Source organism: Pelobates fuscus, chromosome 7 (assembly GCF_036172605.1).
Source record: "Pelobates fuscus isolate aPelFus1 chromosome 7, aPelFus1.pri, whole genome shotgun sequence".
In the NCBI taxonomy this organism is placed as follows: Eukaryota; Metazoa; Chordata; class Amphibia; order Anura; family Pelobatidae; genus Pelobates; species Pelobates fuscus.
This window is the reverse complement of record NC_086323.1, coordinates 53,238,419-53,258,059: the sequence shown is the minus strand read 5'-3', so window position 1 is coordinate 53,258,059 and position 19,641 is coordinate 53,238,419. Positions and strand designations below refer to the sequence as shown.

The following is a 19,641-nucleotide window of genomic DNA, read 5'->3' as shown; positions in this document are numbered from 1 at the left end:
CGCCGCCGGACATAATAGTACGCCCTCCGGTTTTTAGTAACTTACCCGGTCGCTGGCGGTCCCACGCCGGCGATCGCGGTTCGGGGGACTCCCAGGGAGCCCCCCGCGGCACGTCCGCCCTCCAGGAGCCCTCCCGGCCATGTGAGAGTGAGGTCCTTGCGAGGACCTCACAATCACATGGCCGGTATAGCTGCCTGCTGCATTGCCAGCAGGTGGACCAACTGTAATGACAGTTGGTCCCCCTGCTGGCTGAAAATCAAATAAAAATAATGTTAAAAGTGTAAAAAAAAATAATTTATACTTAGATCATATATATATATATTATATATATATGATCTAAGTATATATATACACATATACATACACACACATACACCGTCTAGGTGTATTTTAATATTAATATATATATAATTATATATATATTAATATCAAATTACACGTAGACTGATACTGATTAAATATATATATAATTATTGTTATATATATATTTATAAATAATATAAAAAAAATTAATATGTAAATACGTAAAAAAATTAAATAAAAAAAATAATTAAAAATAAAATATTAAAAAATATATAGATGTGTTTTATTTCGTTCTAACTGTATTCTGATAATATATATATATTTATATCAAAATACACTTATAACGAAATAATATATATATCTATATACATAAATATATACGTATATATCACTATATATATACCTATATATAAATAAAAATATTAAAAAAAAAAAATATATATATATATACGTATATATACACATATGTATATATATACATATAATTATTCTACACATATATTTATGTAATAATTTTACATAATTAGGTATCCTAATTAATTACAATTAGCGGGACCTGCCTGACCACCCATGCCGAAAGTATAGGGAATTTAATTTGCTAGCACTATATTTAACCCTATAACTTTCCAAGACACCATAAAACCTGTACATGGGGGGTACTGTTTTACTCGGGAGACTTCGCTGAACACAAATATTAGTGTTTCAAAACAGTAAAATGTATTACAACCATGATATCGCCAGTAAAAGTGACGTTTTTTGCATTTTTCACGCACAAACAGCACTTACAGGGACGATATTATTGCTGCAATACTTTTTACTGTTTTGAAACACAAATATTTGTGTTCAGCGAAGTCTCCTGAGTACAACAGTACCCCTCATGTACAGGTTTTATGGTGTTTTCAAAAATTACAGCGTCAAATATAAGGCTTGTGTTTAATTTTTTTCACATTAAAATTCGCCAGATTGCTTACGTTGCCTTTATGACCCTATGGTAGCCCAAGAATGAAAATTACCCCTATGATGGCATACCATTTGCAATAGTAGACAACCAAAGGTATTGCAAATGGGGTGTGTCCAGTCTTTTTTAGTAGCCACTTAGTCACAAACACTGGCCAAAATTGGCGGTTTTTGCATTTTTCACACACAAACAAATACAAACGCTAACTTTGGACAGTGTTTGTGACCAAATGGCTACTAAAAAAGACTGGACATCGCTTATTTGCAATACCTTGGGTCGTCTACTATTGCAAATGGTATGCCATTATGGGTGTAAATTTATTTCCTGGGCTACTATACAGTCTCAAAGGCAACGTAACCAATCTGGCAAATTTCAATTTCAAATGTAACACGCTATATTTGACCCTGTAACTTCCCAAAACACCATAAAACCTGTACATAGGGGGTACTGTTTTACACGTGAGACTTTGCTGAATACAAATATGTGTATTTTATTGCAGTAAAAGCAAACAGTATTATGACATTGACAGTTAAAATGTCATGAAGAACGAAAAAAATAAAAAAAAATCTTATTTTCTCCCATTTTTTTCATATTAAAGCCCTGTTTCCCCTGAATAAAATGATATATAATAAGGGGGGGTGCATTTAATATGAAAGAGGTGAATTACGGTTGGACAGACATATAGCGCAAATGCCAGGTTTTGTTTACGTTTTGTTTCGTTCACAACTTGTACATTTGGCTGCGGTGTTAAGGGGTTAATGTTACTTTGCACACCACTTATGTTTGGAAGTCTTGGCAACTGCCACGAACCATATAAAATCATCCTATTGCTTTTAAATGTATGTGTCTGTCCCTATAAAACCTCCCTCTGAAAATATATGGCAAGCAGCTTTTCCGTAGGAAGGCATTTCTCTGCAGAGCTAGCAAGCAAGTAAATAAAACCCCTAAATAAAAAAAAAAAAAATATATATATATATATATATATATATATATACACATACACACACTGTATGGGAAGACAAATTTACATTTGAGACTTATATAATTAATAAAAGCTTCACTATCAAAAACATTACTGCTCTATGTAGGAATGAAAAAATAAAAAAGGGGGCGGGGCCGGACCGCTATGCTGAGAGGTCGCATACAAGACGAGCTCCTGCAGACTAACGACATTAATACCTAAAATATGCAAATAATCTACTCATCTGCAGTTAAGCAACAGCGGTCCTGCGGGCAAGTAGGTGCTGGAGCTGAGGCTACTCGGATTACAAGCGTTTTGACCCCTGAGAAGGCACATCAGCACAGCTACATCTGACTAACCGAGCGGTGAGAGAGGTGGACGGCCGCCGCCTCGCTATCCTGCCCTGCGGTTTCCCTTCGGAGCTTGGACGCCACACAGTAAGGACCCCGTATACCCCCCCTTTGGACCGGTGGGGGTCATCCCGGTCCCAGGAGACTGTCTCCGCGACCTGTAATGCCTGGGTCTGAGAGGGCTCCCCGCAACCAAAATGGCGGAAGCAGCAGGCAAACCTTGAAATGGCGGCGCAACCAGGGACCACCAGGTCTCAGCAGATCTGATTCCTCGAGGCTGTCTAGACGGTTGAACAGCAGAGGGGCCCCTCACTACAGCGAAGTCACCGACTTACTGACTCACGGACGGAGATTCCCTTGCTCCTGCGGCAATGTGCAGTCGGGACTTGCCACCTGGTCCATCACTATGCAACGTTGCCAACCCTGCTGACCTACACGACACCCTTGCATTTCAGCGATGCTCTCTTTTTACCAACTTACACAGTTAAAACCACTTGCATAGCTTAAGCCTGGTCTATCATTTATTTTTATATTAATTTAGTTCTGCATTGAGTCATAGCTACAAATTCAGCAAAGCAACTGTTTTAGCATATCTTGAAGCTTGATGTTTAACCTACTCTAACTACAACATATCTAATCTAGCATTGTTAAGCATTGATAGTTTTATTTACTTTTACTCTGACAATTTAACCGTTTAGTCAAGCTTGCTATAAAAAATATAAAAAATGTGTGAATTTTCATGCCACTGCCTAACTTTCGCAAATTCTGCAATACGCTGTTGTGGCGTCTGTTGATACCCTGTAACCACCTGCACAACAAAAATAAAGACTTAAAAAAAAAAAAAAAAAAAAAAAAAAAGGATGAAGTCACATTTATATAATTTTTAGATATGGCTATTGGCAGCTGTAATGCAAATCAGAGATCTTTGAGATACAATTTAAGATATCATCGGGAATTGGCTACATTATATGGCTAAATGTGGTTTGACTAAACCTGCCTAGATACCACTAAAATTATTCTTATTTTGCATAATTCTTCCAAAATAATCAGGAAAATAAAATTGTGCTGAATTATTAAGACCTACAGATGTGATCTATATCATGTTATTGCTGTAGTTCGTCAAAGTCTTCTTCCTTATTAAGAGATATTGCAAAGTGAACCAAGAGATAAGATTTAAGTTGTAGGTTTCCAGGCAAGACCAATTGCACATAAAGCACACAATCTCTTTATTAAATACAGAATTCCATTTTATTGTAGATTAACATTATTAAAATATCTAATTTTCTTAATGGTTCAAAAAAACACTTTTTTTTTTTTTTAATCCATAAAATCCCTGGATGTCACAGTGGCAAAATTATTCCTAAAGAATGGAGAGAAATGGAGGGAGAGATTAAAAAAAATAATAATAAAATAAATAAAACCTCATTAGTTGAGTACATATTTTCTCTCAATTCAATTCAATCAGCAGTCTCAATTCGTGAACACTCTTAGATTAGCCCTTTTAAAAGAATGGTTGGTATCAAATTGTAGTTGTGGTATATGTGGAGGAATTTAGGAAAGAAAAAAAAATAATGGGGTGTTTATTATGTTTATTAACCCTTAAAGTGCTCAGAACATGGCACTGAAATGACTTCAAATATAACTACTGGAAGGTTGCATGGTAGATTAACTAATGTCTGAAATGACCAGAGTAAGCCAAAGTACAGATAATATCTCAGTCTTCAGCATAAATGATCACATCATGGAATTCGTTTAAATGTCAGGAGGAAAAACATAAAAACATGGTGCCTCGGTGGACAAGTTCACTGAAATCTACAGTTAAAGTTACCCTGAATTTGTAAACTTGCACTATTCTTAACCCTCTGACATCCGATACCAATAGTTTCAGCTGAGAAACAGAGAGCATCATGAAATTACAGTGCATAGCAAATGGTACAATCACTCCGTTTTATTCACTAAACTGGGAATTGTCGGTCTGTTATTGTGGCATAAAAATTTGCATTACTTGTCAATTCTCTTTGAATTTAGATTCAGTGAATAACTCTGAACAGAGTTTCTACTATAGAACTAGTTTGATACATTTCTTTGTTTAGTGAGCAACGTATAAGCTATGCTGTTGTATTTTGCAATACAGAAATGAGGCTGGAGAACAATACCGCTTTATCCAGCACTAACCTATGGCACCCCAAATTAATACAAGATTTGAATCTGGGATGGGTAGAATTGCTTGGAGGACCTGTTTATGTGGTGTTACTCATACATGCGCATTGACACATTAATGGTTGGAAAGCTGTATCAGATATTGCAGTCGGCAAATGTTATAAAGAATGATGGTCTTAGTGTAAGAATAAATATGTATCTGCTAGATATGTGAATTGAACTGATGCATCCTGAAAAGATTTTATTTCTAGATAAAATTTTAGCCTCCACTACAAGAATGTACAACTTCCCTTTCAGCTCCTCCCATCATGCTGACATACTTGTCATTAGCAGCTGCAATGAGATAAGTTCTCTAGAACTCTCCCCATGGCATTTAACAGGAGGATATCTTGCACTAACTGCTCTTTATATACAAAAGCCGATTGCCGTAACATGTTTCCACATAGGTTATTGCTTCTACCATTTGGTATAATGAGAATAAAAAAACAAATTGGACAAATACTAAATTTGTAAGAATCCTCCAGGTCCTGGCCTGTTGGCATTATGCATATAAACAAGTAAATCCACAGCTGCGCAGCTTTAGCGTATGCAGGATATACTGCCAGCACTGGAGATGCTGAATGGATTTCTCCACGCTAAAAATCGCCATATTGGGTCACAATTCTCTATTTTAGTCTATGGAGAGCTGTCTAATGCACTGTGTCCCCTTATAAGCCTCTGGATAAAACAACAAGATATAAGAAGAAATACATAGAGCCTCTCAAAAGCATCTGTTTAAATCCTCTAGCCCAGGGATAGGCAACCTTCGGCACTCCAGATGTTGTGGACTACATCCCCCATAATGCTCTTACACCCATAATGCTGGAAAAGCATCATGGGAGGTGTAGTCCAAAACATCTGCGGTGCCGAAGGCTGCCTATGCCTGCTCTAGCCCCATGATCCATTGTTTATCTATTCCTCTGGCAGAGTTAAACGGTTAGTCTAGCTAAACTGTGTTGTGAATGGTTACCACCATTATAGTTCACCTACATTTTGACCTCAGTGCTCCTTAAACCATAACATTCATCCCCTCATCCCCGCCAGCTTCCTTGGGTGTCTTGGAGGGATGTGATTTACAACCTGAACAATCTGGGGGATTTCAGATTGCCCTATAGTGTGTTTAAGAAGTGACCTTTATACCCCTCTCACCCCACCCCACTGAAAGTGTACAGTGATTGTTTTATCATAAATGTGAACAGTATAATTACATTTTACAACCAAATATACATATATACAGATCTGTAAACTCCAAAACATTACTAAAAAAGAAACAAAAAAAAACCAACAAAATAAACATGTATTCTAAAATGATTCCAAGTACTGAGTTTCGTTGGGATATCGTGCTAAAAGCAGAAGAAATGTAAAGACCACTCACTGCATTCTACCCCAGTATGCAGCGGTTTGTTAGTGTTCTATTATAATATATATCTATTTAACCTATTTGCTATCACAGACGACTGTAAAATACTGCAAAGCAGTTCCCCCATAGAGGTAACCTAAACTCAATACCAATATGAGGACCGGGCAATACAAGGCTTCATATAACCCCTTGAGTTATGTGTGTCATTTACAACTCTAAAGGTTAAGACAATGAGTAAGGGGGCAGGAGGGCTCACCCTCCTTCACACTTCATTATTGCTTGCGGTCTATATAGCAATGTAACCCGTGCAGATTGGTGCAATATGTACAGCTCCTTCAACAATTTTATATTTAGCAGTTCTGCCATTGGGAAGATAGGCAAATAAAAAAATATGGATTTTTTTTTTTTTTTTAACATTTCGTTTTTTTTCTCTTTATATATATATTTATATATAAAAAAAAAAATCTAACATATTATTAATTTCCATTTGGTATGTTACATTTCTGTACAGAGCACAAATGCATTCACTTTATATACAAAGCGGCATGGTTTGTATCCATATCGCAAAAGGCGTTGTCAGGTTTCGTGCGTCCATATATCTGTGTAGTATTGTAGGTTCGGTGTCGCTAGTCATTTGGTTTAGCAGCATTGGGTCTGAGAGGTGGCAGAGTCCTGGGTGTAGATTAGCAACTGCTGTTCTTAAATTCTCCGTTCTCTGTAATGGACAGCTTGGTGGGATTCGTAGGCGAGATTCCATTGCGAACTTGTGAGCTATAGCGCTCCTTCACCTGCGTCAGCGCACTCATTAGCCGCGTGTTGGCTGCATCCAGTGACATGATCCTCTTTTCCTGCAATAGATTAAAGATGTTAAAGTATTTTTATTTTATTTTTTTTCCCAGGAAGGTTTGTATGCTTTGCAATAAATATCTGGCAGATTTCCTCTATGCAAAATGGAACATCACTTGGTTTTCATTTGATTTAATGCCAAAAAGAAAACATTACCGCTGCATAAATGATCATTTTGTGCTACGCTAGGATGCGAATCTTTTAGAACCAGTTCAGGTGAAGATTATTTGCAATTATTCAATTGTGATTAAATGACCAACATCCCCTGAATGAACATTGGTGAGCTAGCTCAATTTATTATTTTAATGTTATCGAGAAAATGTTCAGCTTATTTTGTTTTTATGTTTTTTGTTGGTATATCTTGCAGAATGCAATATCAGAATGTTGATTTGCTGTGTCTGCTAACTTGATCGACACATGACGTTAATCGAAAGTAGAGTTATACAAAGCGAGTTGAGTTCAAGTAAAGCTTTAAAAAAATGTAATTTTCACGGAGCCTTCAGAACAAATGGCCATGAGATAAAGTAACTATTTTTTCAGCTTAGCAATAAGATCAAAACAAAAACTTTGGAAGATGAAAACACATATATAGCTAGATTCTAATAAATTGTTATTGATCACTTGAAAGGGCCTCTTCATATGAGCATAAGTGAAGCAAGCAGGGACAGGGAATACAATTGGATAAAACATACTCCTACCCCAAACAAAATGATAAATTCCAGTATGTAGCAGTATACAGTACGATAGCCAAGTGGAGTGGAAACATAGCAGCCACCATATGTATGGGTTAATGTAAATAGTGGATAAAATCCAAATTTGAAAACTGAAATCGGTAGTAGCTAGGTTTTTCATACAGACTAGTTCGATAATTCTTGGTTTTCAAATAAACACAATTCCCGGTTTAGTTGAAGACTCCAGAAAGCAGGTGAGATTTATGAATCTTTATTTTATTTACTGTGCAATCTTTTAACACGTTTTACAGTATCGATCCTATTCATTTTTCCACTTTTCTTTTTTAAGACCCAAACTTGCATATAATTTAGTAATAGTCACATTTTGCCCTAAAATTTTGGCAGGACAATTATAGCCTGTTCTTATATGACACAAAGCTAGGATAGATGGAAAGCATTGCTACTGCAGAAGAAAATGTACTTAAACGTTTCACTGCCACTTGTATTTATTAATAAAGCTCATTCAAAATGAAAAGAAAAAAAAGTTTGGTGTCTTTACTGTTAAAACAGAGAAGAACACAATTGCAAATTTGTGTTTCTTAATTTTTGTCTGTTTTTTAAAGCGATAGAGCCAATTCTCAAATGGCCGCACTAAGCAACAATACATATTAACCTTAATGAAGTGATTTTGTGGACAGGTCCTACTTTGTTTATGCAGTCCTAGACAAACCTTCCCAGGCTGTGCCTCATGCAACCTCTTGGAAATTAACTTGATTTTTTAGCTTCCCTTTTTGTACAATGTTTAATTTAGAATTTATATCCTGCTTTGTTAATTTTCTACTAGAGTCTAAAGCAGCATCGTGTGTGGTTTCAAAAGTAAACACACTGTTGTAAAAGTTTTTTTTCTTTATAAATGGGGAGCTACTGATTGGCTTGGAACATCAGCCAACCACTCTAGCCAATTAGCGGCGGACCTTGAGATCTGGAGGCAACCTTTGGGGTTAAGTCGTTCGAGAACGGTTTAACCCCTTAAAGAAGAATGTTTAACTTTTAAATGTTGGTGAGACTGCACAGGCATGATATATACATCAATACCACTTAATTGAGCTAAAGTCATTTGGGTGCTTAGAGTGTCCCTTTAATGTTTTAATTAGATGAATGATGTGTGTTAAATGTTTATGATATAATTTAACTTTATTTAACATCGCTAATAGGCTGACTATATTACATATTAAAAAGCCAGGATGAATGAGCCACTGAGCACTTAGCTAAAATTTTAAGTTCTACAACAGCAGGGATCATTTGTCCATCTCTGCTCTAAACTATATTTGGCAGAGACCAATAGACTAGTCTACATAATATATAACACAATGTACAATACTGACAAAAGGTAACTACGGTAGATGGGTTTGGCAGTAAAAGGAGAGACACAATGTTTCATTTTGCAGAGAAGGAGAAGATATAGTGAGCGTGGCTACTAATGGAAAGATTCTTCAAGGAAAATAGCAGGAAATAAATAGCCTAAGGTAACACGTAATAACTGGTGGCTGGGTCTCACCGGTAGCAAGGGGTACACAGAACTCTGATGTGAAGCAGCCAAAAAGCTGGAACAAAAAGGTTGTATTAAGGCATGTGGGTGATGGGATTGCGGTGAAGGAAAAGCACAAAAGAACCAAAAAAATAAAAATGCACTGCTCCAAACCCCATTCCAGCTCACTGGGCAAGGGAAGGATCTCTTACCTTAGGGTGCTCTATAATATACCACCCATTCATTCCCCACCAGGGTGATATGGAAAATGTCTGTGTTTAGATGCTAATAAAATTAGACTGTTCCTAAAAGGAGAGGGGGGAAAAGGATACTAGCTTTATGTGATAACACACAATGTGCACCAGGCAAGTAATGATGTAGTGCCAGACCCCATTTTAAACCGCATCTGCACTTGTCATTTTTAGGGTCATGCTCCACTCATCCTGTGAAAATGGCTTCCCTACTAGGCATTATATAAAGTGACTATGGGTCTCAAGCATTATGTGCACTTCAGGGTCTAACAATTATCACTGTACAATCAGTAAAAAGATTCCTAAAACTATGGCCCATAAATACCACTATGGTACAGAGCAGTGAAGGCTAATCTGGGCTCTTAAGCAATGCCTCACTTGTATTATTTGTGCTTTTCTTTAAACCCAATAACCTTTTTGTTGCCAATATAGGGAATTACAGTCAATTTTCTGTTTGCTTTAGGTCCAAGTATAACTTTAGCTATTCACCTCCTGTGAACACATGAGAGTAGGATATGTTGTAAAATTACTGACTGAACATAATAGGGAGATTTTATTCATTGTGAAAGGAACAGTAGCAAGGTCACATTTTCCAGCCCTGCACAGAAGATCAGACTGTTACCACCCAATGCTTGTACTGAAGCCAATATCAGCATGCTGTGTCTTGTGCCAAAGTATATTAAAAGAAACCGTGACTCCACAAAGCTACGGGCAGACATAAACTAAAGAAAATCTAGGAGAAATGCATTTCTGAACAAGGCAAATGACACACAAGCCAGGAGATTTAAGAGATTAGAAGGGATCACGCAAAATCCGGAATACCTCTGATGGTCTAATGGATAAATGTTTAAAAGCAGTTCACTATACATGTACCACTCTACTCAGAGCAGTAGATTAGTACACCCAATATCAACCAGTGATCCTGCATGTATCCTACGAAAGCGTTAAATACTGAAACTAAATGGGCAATGAATGATCACTACTCGTTCCAGAAATACCACACAAGGCATATTAAACCAATTGGTAAACAGATTGTTTATTACATCATAAAGAATAATGTCATGCCAATCAACACGCCATGCTGTAAGACCTAACAACATGCCCCATTACATTAGATCAAACCTAGATTAAACAAGTGTTGGCTCTGATTGCATAAGGGACTCTCCCACAATCCAAGCATGCTATCCAAATAATACGTATCTTCCACAATGCAAAGTATGCAATTCTAGATAGTGCACAGCAGATCTTCCAAACTGCAGAGTAAGCTAGCATTGATAATGAAACAGATTATCCACAATGAAACACATGCTACCTTAGATAATTAAGACCTCAAAGAATGCAGATCATGCTACTCCAGATAATATATAAAGCAGATCTACCACATACACAGCATGCTAGTATTGATAACAGACTACCCACAATGCAAGCATGCAGTCTTGGATAATATAGCTGTTTTCCCAGAATGCAGTGCATGCTAGGCCAGATAATATAGCATACCTCACCATAATACAGAGTATGTGGGCTGAAATAATAATATACACTGAGGTTGGCCAACTGAAGGTCAGAATGCTTTATTTGTGCTGTTCTGTCCAATTGAAAACCCAGCCTTCATTATACTACATTGACACTTTAATTTCGCACAGAACACCAGCATGAATAGTCTACATAATTAATCAACAAATGCTGGATATCAAGGATGAAAATAATATTTAATTAATATCGACAACAGTTCCTGCTAAATTAAGGGATTAAGTCGAGTTTCCAACCAGCTTGAGAACTATCTAATCTCGCTCTCTATAGTTTAAATAAACATTGCACCTTCTTTTCTCCTCTGAATTTTAAATGACAGCGACACAAAATTATGATAACCTGTTTTCAGTGTGCAGACTGCCATACAGAGGGCAACATTACAAAATGCAGTCCACCGTTTGTAATGTTGGCACTATTAACCCTTTGAAAGGCAGCTTGCACTAGTATTTCATGGGTACTAGTGCCACAAAGATACCCAACGTACTGTGAAGCCATCTTTTAAAATTTGTTTCACAAACTAGACGTGACATAGTCCAACAAAGGCCAATCAGGGCCTCTCCTGGCCTTGGGATTAATGGGAGGATAGTTATACCTGTTTCCAGGTTTAAAAAAATATTAGTTTTGGAGTTGCAGTATAGTTCAAAACTGTTTTAGGTGACAGCAATGGGATTTTTGATCCCAATGTTAACACAAATGCCCTTAAAACAATTCTATATAGAGAGAGACACACACACACACTTTGAAGATAGAAAAATGCTTGAAGAGACATTATAGTCACCAAAATAACTAATTTAATAGAGCAGTTTTGGTGTATAGATCATAACCCTGCAGTCTCACTGCTCAATTCTTTGCCATTTAGGAGTTAAATCACTTTGCTTGTAAAGCCCTAGCCACACCTCCCTGCATGTGACTTACACAGCCTTCCTAAATACTTCCTGTAAATAGTTATCTAATGTGTACACTTCCTTTATTGCAAATTCTGTTTAATTGAGAATGTCTTATCTCCTGCTCTGTTAATAGCAATATAGACCCTGCAGGAGCCTCCTGTATGTGATTAAACTTCAATTTACAGAGCAGGAGATAACATCTTATCATGCAAGTAACATATGATTTAAAATGAAAGCATTTTAATTCATGCAAGCTGTGTCATTCACAGCCAGGGGAGGTGTGGTTAGGGCTGCCTTACCAGGAACAAAAGTGATTATAACTGGCAGAGAATTGAGCAGTAAGACTTTAGAGACATGATCTATACACAAAAATTGATTTGTTAAGCTAAAGTTGTTTTGGTGACTATAGTGTCCCTTTAAAATAACAAGAAATGCTAAAAACTACAGAAAAGGGACTGGAAATGACCAGACTTGCTAGATAATGGTTAAAATACATTAACGAAGAAGAAATATCTGTATAGGCGTACTAAAAAGCACATCATGATAAGGCAATTCTAAATATCAGAGAAAGAAAACGATAAGGTTGGTCCTTCATACACCATTGTACAAAGCATGGATGACCACAGAAAATCAATGTGGCCATGTTGCTTCCACATGGATTACAGCCTGCATGAAATCAGAACCTGGTCTACATTCCCAGACACACTAGTTACAATACAGAAAGGGGTGGAGCTGGAATGTGTAGGAAAGCAGTGCAGCGGCCATGTTTGGGTACACTGTTTAGCTATTTTTTTTTTACTTGCCTGCATGCGTTATAGTCCCATTAATGACCTGTAATTTAACACAGTTTAAATAAGACTAATATGAAAGATAATTAATAGTCATGTTTACACATGAGGAGGGAAATGAACCACCAACACAGTTCCTCTTTTTCAATCCCATGAAGACAAACAGGTTTATGTACTAAAGTGTGAATTGTCAGGAATTAAAGTGAATTTCATATTTTAGGCCAACATAGCTGAAATATTTTGACTTCATTTATTTTAGTCTAATATTTTAAATTAACTTAAAATTATTTTTGAATTCCTAACAAAATCACACTTTAGTGAATAATACTGTAAGTTATAAAATATTTTCTATATAAGAGCATTGTTAAGTAACATTTTTGTTCTGACAAAAAGAATAAAACAAAATATAAAGCAAATAAACTCTGAAGATCTGCATTTTAACAAGTCCCTAATATAATCTGACCCAAGCTTTCTTCTTGAGTCGGCAAGTATCTAGCTCATCTTCCATCACAGAGGTAGTTTTTATTAAGGTAACGGATCCACCTCAAAACACAAGATTTAACCTTAAAAAAAAAACATTTTTAAAGTATATGACCTCAACGCATATTTTGTGTTTGGAAATATAAAATTACAATAGCCCAGATTCACCACTCACCTGAAAAATGACTACCTTTATATTCATGTGTGTGAATATGGGTTTACATATTCGTTCAACTTGTAATCATCTACTGGTTCTTGGAGCTCTGCCTAATTCAATAGTCTACAGAGCTGGTCAAAGCAGAAAGACTTGCAGTGACTTGGGCCACACAGAGTTTAGATTCACACCAGAGTCAATGGTAAAGAGTGACTGAATTTACAAATACATGATTCAGGTTCAGAGCAGCAGAAGCTGTATTTATACTAAATCAATCTACAGCTCTAATAACCGTTTCCTATAACCGTTTACTGAAATGTTCTATAGATGATAAACAACCGCAAGTACCGCATGTTACGACGCCCTGCCACAACTTAGTTTCTGATAGCTATAAATAAATGGGAAATAGGGTATTGTGGATTAAAGTTGAAAATGTGACACATATGGGTTATCAATACAGAGTCAAAGACTGGATTTTGTGGGTCTAACATTTGCTGTTTTCAGAGTCCGTTATGTTATGCTGGCTAGCTCCCTGGGATTGGAATGCAAAGATGGGAATTTTATAGACTCACTAGATCAGAGGTAGTCATCCCTTTTATATCTACAGCCCACAAATGCATCTATTCTTGATTTCCTTACCGCCCACCAGTCTGATTTTTATTTTTTGTTTAGCGCAAGTGCAGAATATATTTTTAGAAGAGGGTGTTTACATTTTTTTTAAAAATATTTTTATTTCTACTTTGTGCATGTTTATTATGTTTTTAACTTTATAAAGTGTAATGAGAAAACAGTAAATTGAAATTACCTTTAACTAGTGATTAATTATCTTTATTCTCTCCTTCCTTCACTTCTTTCTTTTATAAGTAAACAAAACGTAGCTTGCCAAAACATGAGCCACTCTACTTCTCTCTTCCTCCTTCCTATATTTTTTATTTTCCTTCTTTCTCCTATTCTACAAGTACTCCACTCACTGCTACAGTGTATCCCTTCACTTCAACTCCTCCCCTTCCTCCACCCGCATCTTACACTCGTTCGTGCACTTGCATCTGCACACCTGCACTTCCTGCTAACCACTGAGTGGTTGGAGGAATGGAGGAGAGATTCTGCTTGTGCCGTAGAACCCACTACCACCCACCTGGAATCCTGAAACGCCCACTAGTGGGCGGTAGGGACCAGGTTGACGACCCCTGCACTAGACAAACTCAAGCTATGGGGATGATGCTGAACTACAAACATCTATTATTCAGTGAGGGGCCTGTGTAGCTGCTATCAAACTATATGTGGAAGGCAGCAGTCTGCCCTTTTTTATGTCTCCTGTCCTTGGAAGGTGTCGTCCTTCAATGTATCAGCTCTGTTATCAAGATATAACAAGAATAACCTTGATAATCTACTTAATAATCAAATGCTTTTGGGACATTTGCACAGAGTTGCATATACATGGGCAAACAAGAATAAACAGGTTAAATCTAAATAAGAAACTAATCATTTATTTCTGGAATTAAATTTCAAAATATAAGGTAATGTGTCTCACTCAGTAACTATTGTAATGTATCTGGAATACTTACTAACAAGGTCACATTTATTTTCTGTACGTTTTTCTCAGATTGAAGGGGGTTTGTAAGCATTAACCGCTAAAAAGAATGGAACATAACAGACATCGACTCCTTTGCTACACATGTAATTTGACTGACTCTGACTGATTAGGATTTCAATCCACTTTAATTCTATGCAGCACCAGAAAACTTACACCGTAAAACAGACTTTTACATGAAACATATCATAGCTTTGGAAAGTGTTCGATAGCTCTACACAACAAGTTATGTTAGTTTAGCACAAGTTTCAAAGTTTGACTCCGCTTCAGTCAGAAGACTGTGCATTCTATTAAGAGATTTGGGTACATACCTGCGCATCAATAATCTTTTGCTTTGCATCAATAACAGCCTGCATCTCGGCATGGTCCTTCTTCAGTTCCTCCTCTACAGCGATTAGCCTGGAAGAAAACAGTGAGTGAATGGAATGAGGGAAAACTTGAAAACCAAGACAGAGAATAGTGAGCATTTTGTCTTTGCACTCACCTGCTGATGACACTTTTCATCTGGCTGTCCTTCTCCTCCTGCTGCCGACGTAACCTCTCTTCACTGTCCTCTAGTCGAGATTTGTATTCCATTAACAGCTTCTGCATCTGCTGCTCCTGCACCACAAGACGTCTCTCGTATTCCTCCAGGCGGCGACTTGAAACTTTCAGTCTCTCCTTCAACTTGGCAATCTCTTGTTCATACTGGGAGATAAAGTCAAATGGTTATTTATTTTCAGCTTATAACCAAATGTCCGCATTTGTTCAATAGAGTTGTTAAGGGCTAGGATAATGTCCATCCTAAGTATTCTAGCCCTAGATCATCTCTGGTGAAAGATTTGCATAAAATACTTGTGGATTTTTCTCACCTTCTCAGCAGGTTTAGATTCATCCTTGTTTTGATCTACGGTCTCCTCCTCCTCATCCTCATATTGGCCATTATTCAGTACCCAGGCAGCTGTCCTTTCAACTGGGGACATTGTTGTGGAGTCCACAGGTGACTGTACCTAAAACACACCCTCCTAATTATGAACCTCTGGAAATGCCCTTGAATTTAATTTAGGTTGGCTTTACTTTAAGTTTTTCTGAAACATTAATTCCCATAATGCTATGCTAGTACTCAGATTACAAAAGATAAAAATGTATAATATGAATGTAAATGGCCATGCGGCTCTACAAGCTACAACTACAGCTTAAAGGATCACATTCTATTTAGCATATATTTTTCTGCAGGATATTATTTTACAAAATAAAGAAAAAGCAAAAACAAAACCATAGTTTATCATGTTATCTACCATGTTCAAGAGGAAATAATGAGACACAAATAAAATGAAAAATATACCGTATATACTCAAGTATAAGTCGACCCGAATATAAGCCGAGGCCCCTAATTTTATCCCAAAAAACTGGGAAAACTTATTGACTCGAGTATAAGACTAGGGTGGGAAATGCAGCAGCTACTGGTAAATGTCTAAATAAAATTAGATCCCAATAAAATTACATTAATCGAATATTTATTTACAGTGTGTGTATATAATGAATGCAGTGTGTGTGTGTGTATATAATGAATGCAGTCTGTGTGTGTGTGTGTGTTTGTGTAGTGTGTAAATAATGAATGCCGAGTGTGTTTGTGTGTAGTGTGTATATAATGAATGTAGTGTGTGTGTAATGCAGAGTGTGTGCATTACACACACACACACACACACACACACAAACACACACTCTGCATTATACACACACACACTCTGTGTGTATATAATGCAGAGTGTGTGTGTGTGTATATAATGCAGTGTGTGTTTGTGTGAATGCAGAGTGAGTGTGTGTGTAAACTGGGTGGGGGAAGGGCATTTTTATTATTTTTCTATTATTTTTTAAAAATATTATTTTAATATAATTATTTTAATATTTTTTTTAATATTATTTAAATTATTTTAATATTTATTTAATTTTTTTTTTTTTTGTCCCCCCCTCCCTGCTTGTTGCCTGGCCAGGAATGGGGGCTGTAACATTTCCTGGTGGTCCAGTGGATGGGCTGTGCAGGGGGGGATCGGAGCAAGCTCTAACTTACCTTTACAGCAGCTCCGGTCAGCTCACAGTGTAAGTCTCGCGGTCTGCGTGCCGCGCGGAGCGTTGCCACGGTAACCTGTGGCAACGCTCTGACGGCCGTGGGTGTCGTGAGACTTACACTGTGAGCTGAACTGGGGAGCTGACCGGAGCGGCTACAAATGTAAGTAAGAGCTCGCGGCCAGTCCCCCAACAGGACAATGTAAGTTGCCATAATACAGACACTGACTCGAGCATATACGAGTGGGGCTTTTTCAGCACAAAAAATGTGCTGAAAAACTCTGCTTATACTCGAGTATATACGGTAAATGTCTCCCATGAACCTGTGCTGTGCAGGGGTGGTGAGTCAAGTCAATTTTCACTTGGATGGCTATTTAATCTCAGTGTGAGGAGGAGTCATAGGAAAACTGTAAGGACTGTTTAATTATATATATATTACATGTTTCTACTGTGTATCACTTTGTCAGGTATGTGTCTGTAATTTTTTCTTTTTTCTTTAACCATGCTCTGTTGGTGGGAAATAACTCCTATATAACCATGCAGGTAATATAGAGTTAATGATAACTCAAAGCCTGATACTGTGAGATAAGGCTGGGCATTTCAACAATACATTGCAAACCAAGCATGTCAAACTTGTGGCCCACAATGAATATATTTGCGGCCCGCCTGTGCTGGGGCCGCTTTGTGCTGTTGCTGCAACCAGCCGCAAGACAGGAAAGATCTTTCCTGTCTGATGCTTGTCTTCCCTTCCAGGGCCACAACAGGGCAGAGTGGCAGTCTGTCTGCAGAGCAGGCCAGCCACTCCCCCATCCCTCCTGCCCGCAGTGCAAGAGGAGAGCCTGGCCTGGTTGAACAGAGAAGAGCAGGGCTGGAACTGGAGGAAGGGCGGCTCATCTTAAGGAATGTGTCGTTTGTTAAATTAGGGGAGGAGTATTAATTTGGGGGAGGGAAAGGCCAGTGTATTAATTTGGGGGAGGGAGTGGGCAGTGTATTAATTTGAGTGAGAGAGGAGGCACTGTATTAACTTGGGGGAAGGAGGAGGCACTGTATTAACTTGGGGGAAGGAGGAGGCCAATGTATTAATTTGGGGGAGGGAGTGGGCAGTGTATTAATTTGAGAGAGAGAGGAGGCACTGTATTAACTTGGGGAAGGAAGGGGCACTGTATTAACTTGGGGAAGGAAGGGGCACTGTATTAACTTGGGGAAGAAGGGGGCACTGTATTAACTTGGGGAAGAAGGGGGCACTGTATTAACTTGGGGGAAGAAGGGGGCACTGTATTAACTTGGGGGAAGAAGGGGGCACTGTATTAACTTGGGGGAAGAAGGGGGCACTGTATTAACTTGGGGGAAGAAGGGGGCACTGTATTAACTTGGGGAAGAAGGGGGCACTGTATTAACTTGGGGGAAGAAGGGGGCACTGTATTAACTTGGGGAAGAAGGGGGCACTGTATTAACTTGGGGAAGAAGGGGGCACTGTATTAACTTGGGGAAGAAGGGGCACTGTATTAACTTGGGGGAAGAAGGGGGCACTGTATTAACTTGGGGGAAGAAGGGGGCACTGTATTAACTTGGGGAAGAAGGGGGCACTGTATTAACTTGGGGGAAGAAGGGGGCACTGTATTAACTTGGGGGAAGAAGGGGGCACTGTATTAACTTGGGGAAGAAGGGGGCACTGTATTAACTTGGGGAAGAAGGGGGCACTGTATTAACTTGGGGAAGAAGGGGGCACTGTATTAACTTGGGGAAGAAGGGGGCACTGTATTAACTTGGGGAAGAAGGGGGCACTGTATTAACTTGGGGAAGAAGGGGGCACTGTATTAACTTGGGGGAAGAAGGGGGCACTGTATTAACTTGGGGGAAGGAGGGGGCACTGTATTAACTTGGGGGAAGGAGGGGGCAGCGTATTAATTTGGGGAGGGTGAGGCAGTGTATTAATTTGAGGAATGGAAAAGGCAGTGCATTTTTTGGGGGGAAAGGCCAGTGTTTTGCTTTGGGGGAGGAAGGGGGGCAGTGTATTCAATTGGGAGAAGAAGTGTATTAGAGTGGTGAGGGGGGCAGTGTATTAGAGTGGTGGGAGCGTGTGTTATATTGGGGGGAAAGGCAGTGTATTAATTTGGGGGAGGGAGGGGGCTAGTGTATTAATTTGGGGGAGGGCCAGTGTATTAATTTGGGGGAGGGCCAGTGTATTAATTTGGGGGAGGGAGTGGGCAATGTATTAATTTGGGGGAGGGAGTGGGCAGTGTATTAATTTGGGGGAGGAAGTGAGCAGTGTATTAATTTGGGGGAGTAAGTGGGCAGTGTATTAATTTGGGGGAGGAAGTGAGCAGTGTATTAATTTGGGGGAGGAAGTGAGCAGTGTATTAATTTGGGGGAGGAAGTGAGCAGTGTATTAATTTGGGGGAGGAAGTGAGCAGTGTATTAATTTGTGGGAGGAAGTGAGCAGTGTATTAATTTGGGGGAGGAAGTGAGCAGTGTATTAATTTGGGGGAGGAAGTGAGCAGTGTATTAATTTGGGGGAGGAAGTGGGCAGTGTATTACATTGGGCGAAGGAGGGGGCCAGTGTATTAAATTGGGGAGGGTGAGGCAGTGTATTAATTTGAGGGATGGAGAAGGCAGTACATTGATCATTGATTTGGGGGAGGAAGGGGCAGTGGTATTGGAGTGGTGAGAGGGGGCAGTGTGTTAAATTGGGGGGGGAGGGAAGTGGGCAGTGTATTAATTTGGGGAAGGGAGGGGGT

General features: G+C 38.6%; 1 protein-coding gene across 11 annotated transcripts in view; it reads right to left on the bottom strand.

Annotated features, from left to right (window-relative positions):
• Positions 1-3,797: 3,797 nt before the first annotated feature.
• Positions 3,798-19,641, bottom strand: part of RASAL2 (RAS protein activator like 2) — a 287,911-nt gene continuing 272,067 nt past the window's right edge. For 10 of the 11 annotated variants that reach the window (XM_063428261.1, XM_063428262.1, XM_063428265.1 and 7 more), the window contains 4 exons: positions 15,709-15,846; positions 15,342-15,544; positions 15,169-15,256; positions 3,798-6,979 (listed from right to left, as the gene is read on the bottom strand). In XM_063428261.1, the coding sequence (XP_063284331.1) occupies positions 6,815-6,979; positions 15,169-15,256; positions 15,342-15,544; positions 15,709-15,846 (594 nt within the window). In that variant the 3' untranslated portion in view covers positions 3,798-6,814. The remainder of the gene's footprint in view (positions 6,980-15,168; positions 15,257-15,341; positions 15,545-15,708; positions 15,847-19,641) is intronic. The other variant, XM_063428260.1, reaches the window with a different exon arrangement.